The sequence below is a fragment of the Condylura cristata genome, unplaced genomic scaffold (genome assembly GCF_000260355.1).
Source record: "Condylura cristata isolate star-nosed mole 26May11 unplaced genomic scaffold, ConCri1.0 scaffold00025, whole genome shotgun sequence".
Taxonomy (NCBI): Eukaryota; Metazoa; Chordata; class Mammalia; order Eulipotyphla; family Talpidae; genus Condylura; species Condylura cristata.
In genome coordinates, this window is record NW_004567126.1 from 14,888,932 (window position 1) to 14,908,656 (window position 19,725).

The window sequence follows — 19,725 nt, forward strand, 5'->3', positions numbered from 1 at the left end:
AAAAAAAAAAAAAAAAAGCTAGTGTCACTTGAGTCTAGGCTTATAGAGTTAGCTGTTTTCTGATGTGAATTGCCAAAATTGGTTTCTGATTTAGGGGGAGTATAAGTGCTTTGGGAGTGTTTAAATGTACTACCTCTTTTTCCATGCACAGTCTGTAGGTAGGGACTATAGCTTCTCTTCTTTGGAACTGAGAATTAATCCTAATGTGGCTGAGCTAACATCTCACAGCAATAAGCTTGAATATTCAGTATTAACTGCGGTAGAAAAATAGCTTTACTATCAGGAACACCACATGGCACCCCCAAAAGTAATAGGCTTCGTACATTTTTTTCTGTTATCCTCTTCCTGTTCATTAGTTACTAAGCTGGACAGAGCAGTGAGGGTGTTGGAGGTTTACCTGGCAGCCCTGAGAACAAGGCATTGCTAGACGGCTATGAGCAGCGTGGAGGAGATGGCAAAAACGGATGCAGTTTGGGTTTCACTTTCACCAGTTGACTAGAGATGATTGAGGAATAAGACAATGGAAAATGGAGGCTTGGAAGAAAGTATCTTGCTGATACTGAATATTGGCCAGAACAATCTGGAAAAGGGTGTCAGATAACTCTGAGCATGGCTAAAAACCTAAGTGGACTATATGGACTCTGGTCAAGTCATAAACTGACTCAAGGGATGGAGGAGATGTGTTCAAAGGAAAGAATCAGCCTTAGAAAGAATGTGAGCTAAGACGTGATTGGAAGAAACACAGATGACCTGCACATCTTTTTTTTTTTTTTTAATTCATACAGAACTAGGGTACAGGCCAGAGATGCAGAGGGTGAGAGGGTTCACCGGAGACAGAGTAGGGAGCAAAACTGGCAGATGGACGAAGTATACTGCTGAGGGGAGCAGCGGGCGGGTCAGGAGAGGTCTGCCTCGCCATGTGGTCACCTTTGGGGCAGGCAAGGATCCAACTCAGTGGCTAAGAAGCTAAGTGGCTTTAGCTTCTTAGTGCTGTGCTTTAACCCGCTGCGCCACCAGGGAGGGCCAACCTGCACATCTTTTAACACGGAACTAGAACTTAACCCTCCTTGCATGCAGCCTTTTTCTACAGTCAGTTCCACTCATCTGGGCCAGGATTCTCATCTGGGCCAAGGTTCTCTTAACACAGGTGCTGTGCATTGTTCACTCTAAAGTACACCTTGGCAGAAACCTTCAGAAAGTAGTGGAGTTGCTTCCCTAACTTCTACCAGTTGATGGCCCCAGGGTCAGAAGTGGTTGGAAGAGGAGAAAGTATGGAAAACCTTTTGAGTGGGATAAGGACAGTGAGAATCCAGAAGGGACAGGCCCTGTGACACATGGTAACATTTCACTGCTGACAGATCTTTGGTTGCAGTTTCACTTCCAATGTCACAGAGTATCTAGGACCCACATTCTGCAGGAAAAACTAAGAATGTTGAGGCTGGACATTAAGTAGCACTTGGTAGGGATGAGCTCAGCCTGTGTAGTGACATGCTTTGGTGTTCTAGAACATAACCAAAGGCCCTTTGTCTTACTTTTCTTGGAAGGAGTTACATTTTGGGGGTGACTTCATGGTTTGAAACAAAGAAGGTGGTTTGCCATGTAATGTCAAGAAAAATTTGCGTGTGATAGAAAACCCAAACCTGGCCTCCCTGGTGGCACAAGGGGTTAAGTCAGCACTGTGAGGCTGTTAGCAGATCCCCAGCCAGGGAGGTGACCCATAGCTGGCCCACATAGCACAGCAGACCTCTCCTGTCTTCACCCACTGCTCCCTTACGCGCATGTCAGTCAATCCACCTGTTCCCCCCACTCTGTCTGGTGAATCCTCTCACTCCCCCACCCACACACCTCTGGCCTGCACCCTAGTTCCTGTATGCATGAAAAATAAGTCTTTAAAAAAAAAGCCAAACCGGCAATCATCCCTCCGACCCCCTCCCATACACACACCATCTACTTGGCAATCCCAAGTTTGTAGGTCTGTGCATAAAAGTATGAGACTGGCGGGTATCTAGCCCTGTTGCCTTTGCTACTCCTGAGCTGCCACGTATCAGATTCCAGGGGTTGCATGAACACAGTAATGTTTGCACTGGCATTTCCCAAAGTCACTGCATGGCAGGTATTTGAAGAGCAGTCAGGCAAGTCACACTAGGAAGCAGCAGCTGAAAAGGTGTGGGGCACCGTGAAGAACAAGACCTTGTACGGTGCAGGTCCAAGGACCGCGTTCAAGTGTTACAGTAGAACTGGGTGGAATAAGTGGAAACCAAGAGGCCTGGCAGCTTTTTCCCCCTGTCAACTGGCACCGAGAGCGTGCAGCGCCAGAAATTCGTGGTTCTGCTTACTGCTCTCGGCGGCCTTTGCTCGGTGGTAGAGCTGTGCCGGGATGTTCGAAGCATCTTCATTTCGGCTGTCGACAGAAGCAAGGACAGGTGTGTGCACACTGGGAAGAGCTGCAGCCACCAGGGGGCGCAATGGTGCCTGGGACCTAATGCGGGGGGAGGGGGTCGGGGTGCGGTTAAATTAAACCTACGGCGAACGAGATCTCAGGTCACAGAGGACCTGAGAAGAGATGGGAAGATGCGAAGGAGCAGTGGCAAATTACCGGAGGGGCCTTATCCAGTCTACCTTCCCGTAGCCGCCCCACGCTCTCCGGTCAGTTAAGGTCTAAAAACAGCTCTTCGCTGTAGAGATGGGGATGTGGCTCGGGTTCCAGCTGCTTCCCGCTCAGCTCCTGGGGCGTCCTCACGCCGGTCTTTTTCCACCTTGGAGAAAGAGACAAAATACCCAAGTGACCGCTGGGGCTGTTTTAGGGGGACTCCGAAATCCCGCCCAAAGCCCGCAAGTGAGGACAGCCCCCACGTCCACCTTTTCCCGGCGACGCCCAGGGCCTCCTTGAGGCAAGGCTCGGGGCTCCAGGCGCGACGCGAACTTCCCCACCGCTAACCTCACTCCGCTCCTCAGGCAGGGACTTTGGAAAGCGGCCGTTTGGGCCCGCAGAGCCGGACCTGCGCGGCTGGCACGGGGGCCCGCTGGCTGCCGCTTTCTCCCCGCTGAGGGTGGAGCGCGGGCACCCTGCAGCTCCGCTCTTCCTCCTCCAGGAAGGCCTCCCTGCCTAGGCTGAGGACGCAGTTCTCGCAAGTCCGGGGCAGATTAGCTGAGCCAGAGCCTTCGACCTTTTACCGTGTAAATAATGCGGGTGGCTCCGGGACATGAGATGATCTCCAAATCTCCCTTGGAGTCCGCCTTCCTACCCTGGCCGGCGGGGAAGGCTACAGTGGCCGTAAGAGTTCAGGACCTCTTTCTTCTTGTCCCAAGCCGACTTGTGCGGGCACCGCGACTGGCCCGACCTCACCCGGCGTCCAGCCCCGGGGGGAGGCCCTAATGCAGGCGTCGCAGCTGTAGGTGCACCTCCCCGCGGCTGGCCACCCCGCGCCCCGCCCGCGCGGGACCGCCACCTCTCCGCCCCCTCGAATGCCCCGCCCGCTGTCCCTGTCGGTCCCCACCCCGCCACCGGCACACACACGCCACACACACGCACAGACTGTCGAAAGCCGCCCTCGGTGTCAGTGGCCTGCGCGACCTCCGCACCTGCCGGTCCTGTGTCCTGGAGCGGGCGCCCCTGATTCTGCCGGGGCCAGGGAAGGCCATGGTTTTCCTACCCCGGCCCCCTGCGACCAACTTGGTGCGGTTATTTATCCTGGGGCTAAGTACCCTCGGTGAGTGAAACCTGGGGGTGCGGGGGTGGAGGGGGACTTGTGGTGGCCCGAGGGTGGCGGTGGGGTGGTGGGGTAGATTTGATTCGAAGGTCCGGGTGGCCAGCTAGCCGGGCCACTTCCCCCGGCAGGGTATCACTGATGCTGGCTGGTCCCCCCCCCGTGTGGGGGAACGGTGCACCCCCTTTTGGGTGCTTCGGGTGCGGAAATGTAAACCTGGAACCTCTAGAGTTAGGCGTCGAAAACACTCCTCACCCTTACTCCCCACCTATAACCAGAAGAGCCTGATGAGCTGAGCTGCTAGAAGAGACCGACTAAAGAGCTTAAGGACTTAACTCTGTCCCCTTCCTCTCCCCACTCCACATTGGAGCTGTTCACCAAGAGCCCCCAGGGAATCCCCTGGCTCCCAGGCTTAATTTAAGTACTTCAATTCTTCGATCCAAATCCTCCTTTCCCCTTCTTGCTTCCTGCCCTGGGAATCAAGGGAGGTGCCCCAAGCTCGACCGTGAGGTCATTTGGGACACAGGAAATGAAGGAAGGGTTCATATGCCTAAAGGAGAATTGTGATGCACCCCCACCCCCACCCACCAGAGTCCTACCTCCCCCTATTGGTTCCCAGAGCCAAAGGGAAAAGGAAATAGTGTGGAGGACCTCAAAGAGTCAGTGAGGAAGGAAACTGGATCTTGGGAATCATAGACCTGGGACGCAGAAAGAATTGAGTCAAGGAACTTGAGTGAGGGATTGAGCTCAGGAATTCAGTGTCAATCTTTATTTTCCTGGGCCTTTTTTTTTTTTTTTTCATCTTCTCAGCATTAGACAATACAGAAAGCATTCTAAACACGACATCAATGTGACATTACACCATAGACCTTGTTTTGACTTACACTAACCATCTGTGAAAACTGTATGTGGCATTAGATCATGCAGGTAGTGCTCACGTTAAGAAAGTTAGACATTCGCAAATGAAGGCATCGTTACGAAGGTAAGAATAAAAGTTACGCATTGTAAGGATTTCCGAGGAACGTTAACCACCTCTGCCCACACCAGGAAGGAAATTCCTTGTGTCTGGATGATGAGTCTAGCTAGGAGAACCGAAAGAACTGGCCCAAGGTTCATCCCGGGAGGTCTGGCCGATGGTCATGTAACCTCGAGGCTCATTTTCGGATCCTGTTTACGAGTGTGCTCAGCACTCTGGTGGTCATCGTGATCTCACCATTATTCCACAGGTGCTCCTGGCTGTGACGCAATTGCTTCTCCACAGGAAACCTTAGAGCAAGTGTTCGAAGAGTCTTGAGGCTTGAAACCTTCTTAGAGCAATACTTGAGTGTTAAGGCTTCTGGGGAGCACCAGGCGAAACTGGTGTGGCTGAGTGCAACATCAGGGTAGACAAGGCCCATCAGGAACAAGCCTATCATAAGAGGTTTCCTTGGCTGCCTCCCAGGTTCTCTTGTCACCCCTCTTCAAGGATCACAGGAGGGGTGAAGGATGGGTGTGGTGAGGTCAGCTTTCACTTCTCATTTCTCTCTGGTTGGACATGGTCAGGGTAGGTAAGATTGGAAAGATGTAGAGAGAAATTCAGCCTCAGTGATGGGTGCTCCCAACTCAGCCTACACTCACCGGTGCCCCCTTTAACCCAGTCTGTGCTACAGGTGTTGAGGCAGGGAACTATTAGGGTCCCCAGAGAAAGGGGAGCTTGAGCACCCCACCATCTGCCTGGTCAGCTTCCTGCCCCCAGGCTGGGTGGGCCTGCTTCTGGGTCCCTCTGCTTCTCAGCCTTCTCTCCCAATTTCAGTTTCTGCCACTCCTCCCCTCTTGTAGTTCCCCCCAAGTATCCCACCCCTCTTCCTGTTGGAGATCTAAGCAAGAGAGAAACCTCACACTTGCTGCCTGGGCGCCCTCTCAGCATTTCTGCAGGCTTTTCCTTTCCTGACCTCAGTTTTCATGTGGACAGCCTGGCCGCCCCCAGGAGTTGCCCTCAGGAATTGCCAAGCTCCTGCTGGTCGGTCACTCATCGGTTAAGTGGCACTAGGGGCCCACTGATTTAGGCAGGCATTGGGCTGTGCAGTGCAGGACCGGCACCGGGTGAGTCTCTGCTTAGGCTGCTGCCTCTGGGGCGTGAGAAGTCCTCAGGGGGAGTTTCTCAGAGAACCAGGGAGACTAAAAATAGTAGCCCTGGGGAGCAGGCCTTTTCATTCTACTCTGGCCCTTGCCTGCCCCCTCGCTCTAGTCTCAGAGTGGGCCAGAGGATCCTTTTCTTTGACTGCTCCCCATCTCCTTCACTCTGGCCTAACATCCCACCCCAGAAACTGTGGACCCCGGGAGTGAAAAAGGAATGGGTGGGTGGGGGGGAACTTCTGCTCCTGCAGACCCCCAGGCTCTTCAGCTTCTAGTCTTCAGGGCATAGAACAGGGAGCTTGTAGGCCTCAGGGTGTCCATCACCATCTACTCCAGGTCCCTTGTACATTTTGTGAAGTGAAGTTATAAAGAGGAGCTGGGGGAGGTCGCTGGAGGCACCTACGGCAAAGGAAGCTTGTGCCTTTCTTGGGATCCAGTTTTCCCTCCAGGAGCTGCCTCTGGCCGCTGGGGAGTGTGCTGCCCAAAGGCCAGGAGGAGCAGGCTCAGCCGGCAGTGCTGTCCTCCCTTGCTGGACTGAGTGACAAACTGGCCGGTTCCCCAGGGGGGGTCCGGCTCCTTGAGGCCGAGGTTGTTTTGGCCTGTAGAACCTCCGGTCCCCAGCCCCCCTTCCCTGTCATTGTCTTCTGGCTTATCACTGGGCACAAGTTTCCTGCCCAACCCACAGGGATCTGTCAGGAAGTAGAAGGGGGTTGCTGAAGGCCAAGGAATAGGGATGGAGGTTCTATAAAGACGTGCAGGGGGAAATGGTGGGGGTGGTGTGCATCCTGGAGGGATGGGCGCCTGGACCTTAGAGGCCTTCTGCCCAGGGCTAGCAGGGCTGAGAGTCTGACCTAGCTGGGGCCTCTTGGGCACCAGCAAAAGTGTCACCTCAGACTCCAGCGCAGAGAGCTAAGACCAGGGAAGAGAAGGGCAAGGATTAGGATGGCCAGCATCTCAGGCCTCTTGGGGTACATGCTCAAGGTTAGTGGCCCAGGACTGGGCTGCTCTATTGCTCCTTTGGAGAGCCAGTGTTTCTGAAAGCCCTGATTGAAGAATACCCCCCTTGATACCAACGTCCCAGCCCACCTCCTGGCCACCCCCCCCCCACACACACACGTAGAGAAACTTTGTTCTAGATTATAAATAAGGAAACTTCAGTCATGCCCAGTTCTGCCAAGATTCTCTGCCAGCTCCTAAGACCCATTTAGATCAATTGGATTCAAAAAAAGGACCTTGGGAATTTCCTGGTTCTTAACTCTCCCCTGTTCTGGGGAAGCCCTCCTGCTGGGACCGAGGGGGAATCTGGGGAGCACTACAGTTACTGGGCTAGATTGGGCTTCGTGGCTCCTGGCAGTACAGAAGGAACCGCGGGCTTAATCTTTAACCAACTGCCTCCCCACCCCCCTCCGCCCATCTGGTACAAACCCTGCCATCCTGAGTAGCCTAGCTACTCTCGCTTGGCTGTCCCCAGGGCAAGTTGGGGACCAAATGGGCTACATAGCAAGTAGATCAAAAGTATAAAGTCTGCTCTCTTGGAAAGTCTTTCACGTCCTCTCTGGAAATCTGTTTCCCCTTCTCCGTACTGAAAACTGCAGCTTTGAATACAAATGAAATGCGTGTAAGGATGTGCTGATCCTGCCGTAAACCGTGGGCTGAGGTTGGGGAGAATAAGTTCTGATGAAATTCAAAGCACAGTACTAAGGGAGCAGCCCCTAGTCAGTCTTCAAGTTTCCTGTGGCAGGACCCAGAGAGAGCTTCATGCTTCTTGGGGGCAGGACGGGATGGAGAATAAGCCGCTCAGTTCACTCGTTCTTGTCCCCAGCATTTCCCTCCTGGGCCCAGCTGCAGCTGCACGTGCCTCCTGGCCTCACCAAGTTGCAGGTGGTGGAGGGAGCCGATGTGGTGCTCCCCACGTGGTACACCCTGCAACTGGAGGAGCCCTCCTCCCAGCCCTGGGAAGTGCTCTCTGCGATTTGGTACTTGCAACAGAAAGGGAAGGACCAGGAACAGGTGAGGGAGGAAAGCATCTTGGCCTGAAGCCAGCTGCAGCCAGTGGGTGCACGGGTGATGGGGGTGGGGGGATGTTAAAGAGCTGCCCATGGGGGGGGGGATGGTTGGGGCTGGGGGGCTGGGAAGGATCTCCAAGAAAAGCAAGGTCCTCTTCACCATTTTGATCTTTGTTTTGATGTTGAAGACTTCCAGAATTTTTTTTTAATTTTTTAATTTTTTGCTACTTTCCCTAGAAATCCAGCACATGTAACAAGAAGTGAGGGATAGTAAAGTGAGGTTTGGGGGTTGCTGGAAGGTGGGGTGGGGTTTAAGGCAAGTAACAAAAAGTGTTGAAACATGAGCCTCTTTTCTGTTTGCATAATCTATGCTTTGGATATGGTGACAGATCCCTTCTCTTCCCAGACGACTATTAATCAGTTCAGCTGCCCCATCTCTGCTCTTTTGAGAGGTAAGGGGTAGTCTCTTCCCTCTGGCTCCCATCTATCCTCCCTCAGACTTACATTTAGACACAGATTTACCCAGAAGCACATGAAACAATTTTTGGAGCCCCTTATTTGCTTGAGCACCTTCCAAGGCCCCAGAAAGTATATTCACGAGGTCATTTAGTTAAAAAAAAATTTTTTTTTCTTGGTCTTCTTTTTCTTGAAGATGCCTCCCCTCCACACATACCTTTTCCATTTATATAAGTTCAGACCCTGTCAAACCTGGATCTACCCTACAATTTTAGTTTCTTTCATACATCACCCCTCACCTCTCCCCCAAGGGGAAGACAGTGCAGAGGCAAATAGACTTTTCTGGTGAAGAGGACCCAGAGGTACTCAGAGGGCAGCTGGGGAGATAGGGGGTGTTTGGGGTGCTGGTACAGGTGGGATAGGGGGAACTGCAGGCCAGTGATATTTGAAGACTGTCAGTTGCAAGAGATGGTGAGCCGGGTCCCTGGGCACAGTGCATATCTGTCACAGCAGGTGTTGGCGTACATCCGTGGGGCCACCATAAGCAAGCCTGGAGTATCCCTGGTCTACTCCATGCCCTCCCAGAACGTGTCCCTGAAGCTGCAGGGCCTCCGAGAGAAAGACTCCGGGTCCTACTACTGTTCTGTGAATGTGCAAGACAGTCAAGGCAAAGTCGGGGACCACCGCACCAGCCGAACGTTAGAACTCAATGTGCTCGGTAAGTGAGAAGCCCACACTTTCCGACAGCCTGTGGGGATCCCCCAATGGGGAGCTCGGGCAGGCCCCTCTCCCAAAGCCCTCAGTAGAAGGGTTAGAGGACAGTCTATGGGCCTGCGGGGTGAGAGGGGTTTTGCTATTCCTCGGGTACAAGCTTTTAACCTGTTTTTCCTCCCCAGTTCCTCCTGCTCCTCCATCTTGCCGTGTCCTGGGTGTGCCCCGTGTGGGGACCAATGTGACCCTGAGCTGCCGGTCCCCTAGGAGTAAGCCTGATGCCCAGTACCAGTGGGAACGGCCACCCCCATCACCCCAAGTTTTCTTTCCACCAGTTTTAGGTGAGGGAATTTCTGGAGACCTGGAGACTGTGGCTGGGTGGGGGAAGAGGGTACTCAGAAAGGCACCAGAGGGACTGAGGTGAAAAGGGGAGGCAATGGGCATGTGGAGAAGAGAATGTGAGAAGAGATGGTGGGGAGGGCATGGCGTGGAGGAAGAGCGTCCCTGTTGGGTGCTCTCCTCTGCACTTGGTGCTGAAGAGGCTCTGGAGCCCCCGGGTCTGCTTTCCAGTTTAGCTGGCCCACTCACTAGCAGTGGACCCTGGGCTTCCATTTTCTCATTTGCAAAGTAGGGGTTTCTATAGCTCTGATTTGAACGTATCAGCTGTAAAGACATTTGGAAGCAAATGGAACATTTTCAATGCAGTGGATTAGATGCTTTTAGAGAATTGTTACTATATTATGAGATGTGGTGATGGTTTTGTGGCAATGTGGGGCAATGTCCTTATTTTTTGAGATTCATGCTGAGGTCTTTATTTTAAAATGTCTCCAAAGAGTGGCCTCCCTGGTGGCCTAGGGGTTAAGTCTCAGAGCTATCACTGTCAACCTGCTGGCTTGAGTTCCATTCCCACGGAGGTGACTCAGATAGCACAGATAGATCTCTCCTGTCTTCTCCACTGCACCCCTCAGCAGTGTGTTTCAGTAGAGCTGCCTGTTCTGCTCCCCACTCTGTCTCTGGTGAATCTTCAGCCTCACACCTCTGGTTTGCACCCCAGTTCTTCTATGCAAAAACAAATAAAAAAAATTTTAAAGCCTTTGAAAAATAGAAAGATAAGGAAGTATAGCAATAGGTTTGTAATTATTCACTGTAGGTGGTGAGAAGGTGCATTTTTATTTTCCCAATTTTATAATAAAAGTTTCATTTTTTAAAAAATTTTGTGACAATTTTATAAGGGAATCCACACAAACTAGTCTTTGGCAAGAATAAGCTGCTAATAAGCTTTAATTGCTATAATGATTATTTCATATATTCCTTTTAACAGCATCAAACAGAACATATGCTCCCATTTCAGAGATGGAGAAAGAAACAGGGACTCAGGGCTAGCAAGTAGCTCGTTTAAAGGTTTACGCCCTATTGGGGAACACAGAAACCCCTAGCTTAATGTTCATTGTCTCCCACCATGCTGCTATATTGAAATAAAATGTTTTGTTTTTCTGGGGTCATTTGTGTTTCACTTTCAGATACCACAGTCTCTCAGGGGTGGAAATGGAGAGTGGGAGCTGTGCTGTGCAGCTGGGAGCAGACCCCAGCTTGCTGCCTGTCCGTCCCTTTCTCTCCACCAGGGAACAGACAACTAAGTCCCTGGCAGGCCAAAAAGGACATCCCAGAGGAAAGGCAGGATTTGGAGGGAAGAGGAAGGAGGAAAAGGGTTCCTGAACTGACAGCTAAATTGTGTCCACAGATGCCTTCCGGGGGTCTTTAAACCTCACAAACCTTTCCACATCCATGTCTGGAGTCTATGTGTGCAAGGCCCACAATGATGTGGGGAGTGCCCGGTGCAATGTGACCCTGGAAGTGAGCACAGGTCAGTGAGGGGTAAGTGTGGTTAAGGAGATGCTTTCCATGGTGGGGGCGGGGCTGGTGGTGGTGGTAACAGGACCAGGGGCTTGTTCTGGCTTAAAGTTTGGTTGGTGACTAAGTATTTTCTGTTCCACAGCCACTGTTCTTCTTAACAGGGAAAGTAAGAGAATGTGCATGGTGGCAGTGGGGCGGTGGTCTGGGAGGGGAGGGGCACAGTGGGCGTCCCCTCTGACATTCAGGCTTTTCCAGGGCCTGGCTCTGGAGTGGTTGCTGGAGCAGTTGTGGGCACCCTGCTTGGCTTGGGGCTGCTGGTTGGGCTGGTCCTTTTGTACCAACGCCGCCGCCAGGGCAAGGCCCTAGAAGAACGGGCTAATGATATCAAGTAAGTGACCCTGGTGTCCAGCCCCACACTGGCTGGGAATGCAGGCAGAGCTTCGCTGCTAGAAAGGCCAGGCAGAAACCTCTTTCCTGTGGGCAGTTTTTTTTTTTTTTTTTAAGATTTATTTATTTGCATACAGAGCTGGGGTACAGGCCATTGGCTCAGGGGCAGTGAGAGGATTCACCAGAGACAGAGTGGGGAGCAGAAACGGCAGATTGACAAAGCACACTGCTGAGGGGACCAGCGGGCAGGTTAGGAGAGGTCTGCCATGCCATGTGGTTACCTCCCGGGCAGGTGGGAATCGAACTCATGCGGAAGTGGCTTGAGCTTCTCAGTGCTGTGCTTTAACCCGCTGCGCCACCAGGGAGGGCCGGTGCAGGCAGGTTTTAAGAAAGAGCAGAGATGAAGTTGAAGAGGGGGGTGGTGGGAGGGAGGTAAAGCCAATAGAAGTTGTCTCCTCCTTCTGCCAACTTCTGACTCTCACTTCTTTGATGACCAGGGAGGATGCAGTTGCTCCCCGGACCCTGCCCTGGTCCAAGGGCTCAGATACCATCTCCAAGAATGGGACCCTTTCTTCTGTTACCTCGGCCCGAGCCCTCCGGCCACCCCAAGGCCCTCCCAGGCCTGGTGCATTGACCCCCACAGCCAGCCTCTCCAGTCAGGTCCTACCTTCACCAGCGCTAAGCAGGACAGATGAGGCCCACCCTCGACCAATATCCCCCAATCCTGGGGGGGTTTCTTCCTCTGCTCTGGGCCGCATGGGAGGTGTCCCAGTGATGGTGCCCGCCCAGAGTCAGGCTGGGTCTCTGGTATGACAGTTGAGTCACTGCTGGCTCTGTCATCTGGTTTCCCTTCTCCCTCTAGGGGTCACCCCTAGCACAGAGGCCGAAGTCTTGGGAGGATGGCCACCTCCAGACTTTGCTCTTCTGCCCTCATTGTCCTTTACTATGTGAAAAATGAGTCTCAGCTAAGACCCACATTTTCAGGAGGTAGAAAGAGAAGAGGAAGTGGACCTGGAATGAAGAAGTCTTCCCCTCCACCCTTCCCTTTCCCTAATCCTCCTAAGGCTGTGGCAAATGCAGCTGAGGTTGGGTCCTCCTAGGACCCTGGTGGGCACTGTCAGGCCGTGTGTCCCCCAGGCCCTGCCATCTGTACCCTCTCCCCTACCTAACACTACCTTTCATCCCACTCCAGCTCCCCACATGAATGTAACCTGTCCTGCTGGCTTGGTTGGGTTTTGTTGGGGTAAGGGAGATACTTTTTAAACTAACTTGAAATGTGTATTTTGTTTTTATTTTACAAATTTCAATAAAAATACATTGTGTTTGTATGGAAAACAAGTCAAATCCCCCTTTCAAACTTGTAATTCCTAGAAGCTGTGCTTTGCCAGGATGCAAAGCGGACCCCTACTCAGGCTGAGTACAGGAGGGTGTCTCCACACAGCCTCTGGCTTTTTGGCTTAGGGTAGCTCTTCAGGTGCCTTTAAAAGGGTTGTTCACTGTCCAATGGTAAAGGAGAAGCACAAAAAAGCCGGAGCTGAGAAGACTCTGACCCATCTAAACACCAAGGAGAAGAAATTGGTTCCCTTCCTGCTGGGGCTTGAATGCTCCGGGCTTGAATTTTATGCATCCACTTGATCCCCTGCTTCCTCTCCAGGGCAAGGGAGAGCAGCCTGATTTTGCTGCCCTCCAGACTATGGAATTTTAACAGACACATTTTGCCCAGCCAGCAGCACTCACCTTTCTGCTGGGGGACAGCTGGGCATAGGTGGGGGGAGGGGGGCAGGGTGGAGAGGGTCTCACAATTCTGGGACATCCTTTCCTATCTAGGAGGGCTCTCAGCAAGCCTCAGTTTCCCTTCTCAGGGGGAGGGGGAGCCCACTGCAGTTTCCATGGAGACTATCCTCAGCAACTGTCCATGAAAGTGCCAAAGAAGGGAAATCAAAGGAGAAAAGAAGAGGGCCTCGGAGGGAACAGCAATCGCAGAAGGGTCAGAAAGGGTCTGGGCCTGAGGGTCATGCTCTGAGTGAGGCCCCCAAATGGTGATGCCATTTTCCAGCTCTCCAATTTTCAGATACTACCTCCCAACCCCCCACCCCCGCCCCAGACCTTTTCCAAGGTCATTTTCCCTACAGAACTCCACTTCTGATTTTTCCCTTTCCTTGCCTCCCACCCCAGCCCAGGCTTCTCCCCAGGGGCTTTCCCCAGCTTCAGAAATTGGGGGGAAGAGGGCAGAAGAAAACAATAAAACTAGAATGATTCCAGAATTGGGCCCGGAGGAGGGAGGAGCATTTCCTACCTGAGGGTGCCAGCCTCTCCCCTTATTTGCTCTGAGATATAGCCAGTTTCGCTCCTGCCCTGTGGTGCTGCCTTCTTCACCCCAGACGCAGGCCCACAGACAGACACAGGACATGGCCATGGCCCAGCTCCTGGGGCCTCTCCTCCGTGGGGCACTGCTGGGCTTTGTCTGCATGAGCGGTAAGGAGGGTCCAGAGAGAACGGGCGGGTGGGACCCCGGAGGAGCCCTGAGGTGCATGCAGAGGCCCGACTTTCCTCCTTCAGGGTCCATTCTGTTGCCTGGCAGACTGGGGCTGCTGCAAGCATGGGGCCAGGAAGGTGGCTGGGATGAGATTGGGGAGGGGGCCCCAGAAGGCTGAAGGCTGGGAGGGTGGAGGAAACTGGCGTGCCAGCCAGCCAGCCAGCCAGCAGGAGGGCCTGCTGGGCCTCTTTAGCAGGAGGGTTTAACCACCACAGGCCTATTGTTTTCCCTTCCCCTACTAACACACCCTCATACCTGGCCCAGTCTTGTCCTTTTACCTACAAAATCCTGGCCCCGCTGTGGGCTCCTCCCTGACAGAAACCTCAGGCTTTTAAAAGAGAAGGACTGAGGGGACGCTGGTGCTCTGGGGAGACAAGGAGCCCCCACCTCACTTGTAGAAGGTGCCGGTTTGGCCAGGCACTAGGACAACCAGTTTTGGGGGCCAGCTCCACGCTGCTTTCCCAGCCCTGGCCCACCAGGCCTGGCCTGGGCACTACGTCTGCTGGCCTCCCTGTGTGTCTAGCTCCCCAGCTAGCCGTGGAGGTAAAGGTTCCAGCCGAGCCCGTGAGCACGCCGGTGGGCCAGACAACTGAGCTGAGCTGCAGCTACAGCACGTCGGTGGGAGACAGCTTCGCCCTGGAGTGGAGCTTCGTACAGCCTGGGAAGCCCATTTCTGCATCCCTTCCTGTGAGCAAGTGTGCCAAATGGGGGGCCCTCCTGCCTGTTGAGAGGCAGGAAGGTCCATGAGCATAAGGGCACTGATCAGGAGGTGTGTGTTTGGGGGGTCCCTATGCTGGGATGGAAAGCTAAGTGGACTCTTTCTAGATTTCTAAAGACAGTATGTGTGATCCTGTATCACAAATATAGTTCTGCATATTCAATTTTCTCTCCCAGAGTTCCTATATCCAGCTTCCCTATGGTCGTTCTGTCCTAGTTTCCACATAATGAGCCCATGGGTGCTAAATTATGTGATTGGAGGTAGGATAATAGACTGACTGCATCTTGAGGAGTATTTACATTAATTTCTCCTCCAAATCGAGGGGCCCACACTTGGTTGGACACAATGACTCTAGCTCATTTAGCACTTGGGGAGTATTTGGGGATGCATAGACATTCACATTCCTGGATATAGAGTATCAGCTTTCCCAACTGGTGTGAGGGAGAAATCTCATCTGCCCACTTTGGAGAAAGGACCAGAATTGATAGAGAAAGGACACCTGTCTCTTCTGTTTCTCTCCAGATCTTGTACTTCACCAATGGCAACCTGTATCCAACTGGCTCTAAGGCAAAACGGGCCAGCCTTCTTCAGTTCCCCCCCACAGGAGGGGTAGCCACCCTGAAACTGACCGATGTCCAGCCCTCAGATACTGGCACTTACCTCTGCCAAGTTAACAACCCACCAGATTTCTTCACCAATGGGTTGGGGCTAATCAACCTTACTGTGCTGGGTAAGGCAGTCCGGGACCCCACCAGCTACCCAGGTACCCTGAAAGACTGTGCTTGCCCTACAAAATCCCACCACTTCCTGCTTAAGTACATATCTGCAATGGAGACCTCAAGGGAAAATACTTCCTTCCCAAAGTTTCTAATCTAAATGGTCATACTCCTGCTCCACCCACCAAGAGAAGCTTCCTCCCACTGTCCCTTTTTAACAAAGGGCTCCATAAAAAGAAAACCCTTCCCATATATAGAGATCTGAATCATGACCCCAAAGCTCCATTTTTTGGGGAGAAACGCCCCTTTGTAGCTCAGATTCCACCCCTTCCGGGTCATCAGGCAGACAAGGGGAGTGGCTGTTAAAGGGAAAAAGGCTCCATCGCCAAGCACCAACTCTGTATTCAGAGCTTCCTGCTCAGGGATGAACCAGCACAAGAAGCAACCAAAGCGATTGGGGTGTTTACATGAGAAAGAGAAGATTGGGAGGTGGTGTCTGATAGTTGCACTCAAATATCTGAAGGGCTGTCCTGTAGAGATATTTTTCTTTTCTCTTTGTGGACCCAGAAGGGAAAAATTAGGAGCAACTGGTGAATTTAATTTTTTTCACTTAGCACCATCCTCTATGTCCTTTTTCTCTCCCTCCTTTTTTTTTTTTTTAAAAAAGATTTATTTATTTATTCATATGGAACTGGGGTACAGGCCAGAGATGTGGAGGGTGAGAGGCTTCACCAGAGACAGAGTGGGGAGCAGAACTGGCAGATCGAGGAAGTACACTGCTGAGGGGAGCAGCGGGGCGGGTCAGGAGAGGTCTGCCACGCCATGTGGATCTCCTCTGGGGCAGGCGGGAATCCAACTTATGCGGAAGTGGCTTTAGCTTCTTAGTGCTTTAACCAGCTGCACCACCAGGGAGGGCCCTTTCTCTCCCTCTTAACCTCCTGACCTCCCTCAACCTCAGAGCCCTGAGATGTTGGTTGATATCCAGTAGTTTTAAAAAGTCTTTGACATCAAATTGTCTGTTATATGAATGTTCAAAAGCTTTTTATTGCTCTGTCTTACCACTTTTTCAAATTCCCTTCCATTTGTTGAAAATGGCTGCATTTCATCATTTCTGCGGCTATGAAATAGTCCATGATAGATATGTGCACTACATTTTGTTTTTGATCCATTCATTCATTGAAGGTGAGCTATGCTGCCTCCATGTTTTAGCTCTCGTCAAGAATGCTACTTCAAATATTTTAACACATATGGGTTTTTTTGTTGTTGTTGAACCAGTGGGTGAATATTGAGACAGATTTTTGGTTTAACACAAGGAAGAGTTTCCTGACCATCAGACTTCTAAATTGTGGGAATCATTCCTTGGGAATGAAGTGGTACATGAACAGAAGTGAACCACTCTTTGGTGGGGACATTGAAGCAGGAAATCTAGCACCTAGTGGAGGGTAGTATTGGAAGGGTCTAATTTTCTATGACTTTTGCAGTGCCTCCCAGCAGTCCCCTGTGCAGTAAGAGTGGTCAAATTTCTGTGGGAAGCTCAGCTGCCCTGAGGTGCAGCTCTTCCGAGGGAGACCCCAGACCTGTGTACAACTGGGTACGCCTTGGGTCATATCCGACACCTTCTCCTGGCAGCATGGTGCAAGGTAAGAGCAAGGGCATCAGGGAGGGAACTTAGGACCTGGGCAAATCTGGCTTCTAAACTCCACACCCCCGCAGTTCTAGTTCCCTACCTGAGAAGAGGAGAGACTTTACTAGATTTCCCCCACACCTCTGCCCTTCGCTTTCCGTCTCCCTTCCTGTACAACTTGAGCTGTGTGATCCTGGGAGTATTTCACTAGCCAAATGTACTTCTGATAGCCTGGAAGAAAGTGGAAGGCAGGGGCATTCTGTGATTCCCACTTGTCTGTTGTGTGTGTGTGTGTGTGGGGGGGTTTCTTAAGGGTCATGAGTCATTTCCTAACATCAGAAAGGAGCCTGAGGCAGAATATTGACTCATTCAGCCGTCTCTTTGGAGGAATCATGTAACTGCTAAGGATCTTGACATAGCCTCTTCACACCTGGCCCTCCTCTCCCAGCAAAACCTAGTAATTCAAAGTGTACCCCTGCATCACCTTCTGGTGCATGCTCTGCCGTCTGAAGTGAAGGTAAGCAGTTTAGAAAAGCATTTGGGTCAGAGGATAGTTTCTAGCAATCGAGCCTTTTTTTCCCCATCCAGGTACACATCAGCCAGGCAGCATCCCACCCCATGACCATTGTCTGACTTCTCCATGGATGTACAGGTTCCCCTTCCTTGAAAAGGTAGCTGGAAGGGTGGAAAGAGAACAGAAGTTGCAGTTGCTCTGGCCCTTCCTCTCTGGTCACCTTGTTCAAATTAGTTTCCTCACTGATAAAATGAGACGAGTCCCTTCCTGACAGGTGCGCTGGGTGAGTAGGACGAATCACTGAGCACTTCTTTACCGTCTAGATGAGGTGTCCGGCCAGCTTATTCTCACCAATCTCTCCCTGACCTCCTCTGGCACCTACCGCTGTGTGGCCACCAACCAGATGGGTAGTGCGTCCTGTGACCTGACCCTCTCTGTGACTGGTAGGGGCTGGGCGGAGGCTGGGCTGGCTGACTTGGGCTGGGGAGGCAGCATGAGGCTTTCTGAAGGGGAAACAAGGTAGGTCTGCAGCTCTGGGGATGCCATGTCTCTTTAGACTCTTCCAAAGGTCGAGTGGCTGGGGCATTGATCGGGGTGCTCCTGGGTGTGCTGTTCCTGTCAGTCACTGCATTCTGCCTGATAAGAATCCAGAAAGACAGGAGGAAGAGGCCCAAGGAGACTTATGGGGGCAGTGACCTTCGGTGAGCAGAAGCCGGCTTGGGGTGGTGGGGAGAAGGAGAGGACTTGGGTTAAGGGTAGAAAACTTTAGCCCTGAAACTGACACCTTTCAGGGTATTTTAGGTGTGCTTGTTGGGGTGGGGGGGTTGTTCAGGTCCGCTTTGGGACTTGGTGGCTGGGGGTATCTGATCTCGTGAGCTTAGTGCACACAGTGTATGTACCCTGTGTACAGGGTGGAGCAGTTGGGTCACAAACTGCCCTGTACCTCTTCGTAAAATTTTTTACATTTCAGTTTTTAAGGACTTTTTATATACTTTAACAGGATGTGGATGCCAGGAGTTGGGTTTGCCCAGCTGAGTTTAGCTCTTCAGTGTGGGGCATTAAGGAAAGGAAGGCAAAGACACTTTAGTTGTTAGCTGTAAGGTCCAGAAAGGGGATTGAAGTGGTACTCCTTAATGGGTGGAGAGAAATCACCAGGAACTTGTTAAACATTTAGTCACACCACTTTCCATCCCACCTAAAGCAGAATCTGTGTGTGCCTGGGGGGTGGGGGGAGAGGAAGGAGGTGGGGCCCATTTTAAAGAGTTCCATAGATGATTTGACAGTAAGTAACCCTTGCATGAGAGGCTGGGAGTTCTCTGAGGGGTGCTTCCAGCCATCCCTAAGAGTTTCCCTGTATCCATCAGGGAGGATGCCACTGCTCCGGGGATTTCTGAGCAAACTTCTGCGAGGGCTGACTGTAGCAATGGACTCCTGGAGAGGCCTCCCTCTGCCAACACTGTGTCAACCACCAAATCCAAGCTCCCTATGATTGTCTGATTTCTCTACCCATCTCTGAGGGGGGCTATCAAGAAATAAAGCTTTTGAATACCATACAGTGTCCCTCTTCTTTTTTTCTGTTGCAAATTCTTCTAGGCGGTTCACTATCACCAAGGGAAGAACAGAGACTGATGTCCCAGAGGTGAAGCCGGATGTAGAAGGTTGGGTTAATTCCAAAGGGTGGATTTTAACAGAGGTCCTGCCCTCCATTTCCCCTGCTCCACCTCCACTTTTTGGTTTGGTCTTGTGCACCCAAACTCCCTCCCCTCGGAAACCTTCCAAACACTAGGACATTCCTCTTTATTGTTCACATTCCAACCCAGCACGGTCACATGCACACACGGAGATAAAAACCTTCCGGCCACAGCCCCAGGAGCCCAGCGGGGCACAGGACCAGCAGGGCAGGGGCGGGGCCTCGGCAGACTCCTCCCACCGAGCTTCCCAGGCGCTCGGCGTTTGCATAAACTGGTAGAGAGCTGGAGAGGCGGCTCTCTGGGTGCTCTGGGGAGAGGGGAGGGCAGGTTACAGGCAGGAGTGGGGCAGGTCAAGGGGTGAAACAGGGACTTTCTTTCCGGTCAGGGAAGGGGTACCCGACACTATAAAAAACCCTCTTCCCCTCTCCCCTCCCCCCAGATCCAAAATTCTGGGGTTGGCCGGATCGGGAACAGCACAGAGACTCAGGGCGCCCTCTTTAACTGCGCACAGAACGAAAATACTTTAGAAAAATAAATAAAAGATTGTACTTGGGCGAGGCTTAGGGCGCCCTCCGCAGTGCGCGCAGGGAAGCGCCCCGAGGCTGCGGAGGCAGAGCTGCATGCTGGATGCGGGGAGAGGTGGGCGAGAGAAGCAGGAGAAGGGAGATTCGGGAGCGCGGAGTTTGGGGC

At 52.2% G+C, this 19,725-nt stretch overlaps 2 protein-coding genes across 3 annotated transcripts; both read left to right on the plus strand.

Moving 5' to 3' along the window:
- The first annotated feature begins 3,574 nt into the window (after positions 1–3,574).
- Positions 3,575–12,509, plus strand: ESAM (endothelial cell adhesion molecule). Of its 2 annotated transcripts, none has more exons than XM_004689137.2 (7): positions 3,575–3,710; positions 7,645–7,832; positions 8,795–9,002; positions 9,181–9,336; positions 10,737–10,859; positions 11,105–11,237; positions 11,734–12,509. In XM_004689137.2, the coding sequence occupies exons 1-7, from the start codon at positions 3,641–3,643 to the stop codon at positions 12,047–12,049; spliced, it is 1,194 nt and encodes a 397-aa protein (XP_004689194.1). In that variant the 5' UTR covers positions 3,575–3,640; the 3' UTR covers positions 12,050–12,509. The 2 variants fall into 2 exon arrangements, with proteins under 2 accessions (XP_004689194.1, XP_012584819.1); XM_012729365.1 differs by having other exon boundaries at positions 8,798–9,002.
- A 1,141-nt stretch (positions 12,510–13,650) lies between these two features.
- On the plus strand, positions 13,651–18,846 carry VSIG2 (V-set and immunoglobulin domain containing 2). Its single transcript, XM_004689138.2, has 7 exons — positions 13,651–13,720; positions 14,296–14,459; positions 15,013–15,220; positions 16,688–16,846; positions 17,668–17,787; positions 17,901–18,045; positions 18,709–18,846. Exons 1-7 carry the CDS (start codon positions 13,651–13,653, stop codon positions 18,839–18,841), a joined length of 999 nt encoding a protein of 332 aa, XP_004689195.1. The 3' UTR covers positions 18,842–18,846.
- Positions 18,847–19,725: the final 879 nt, after the last annotated feature.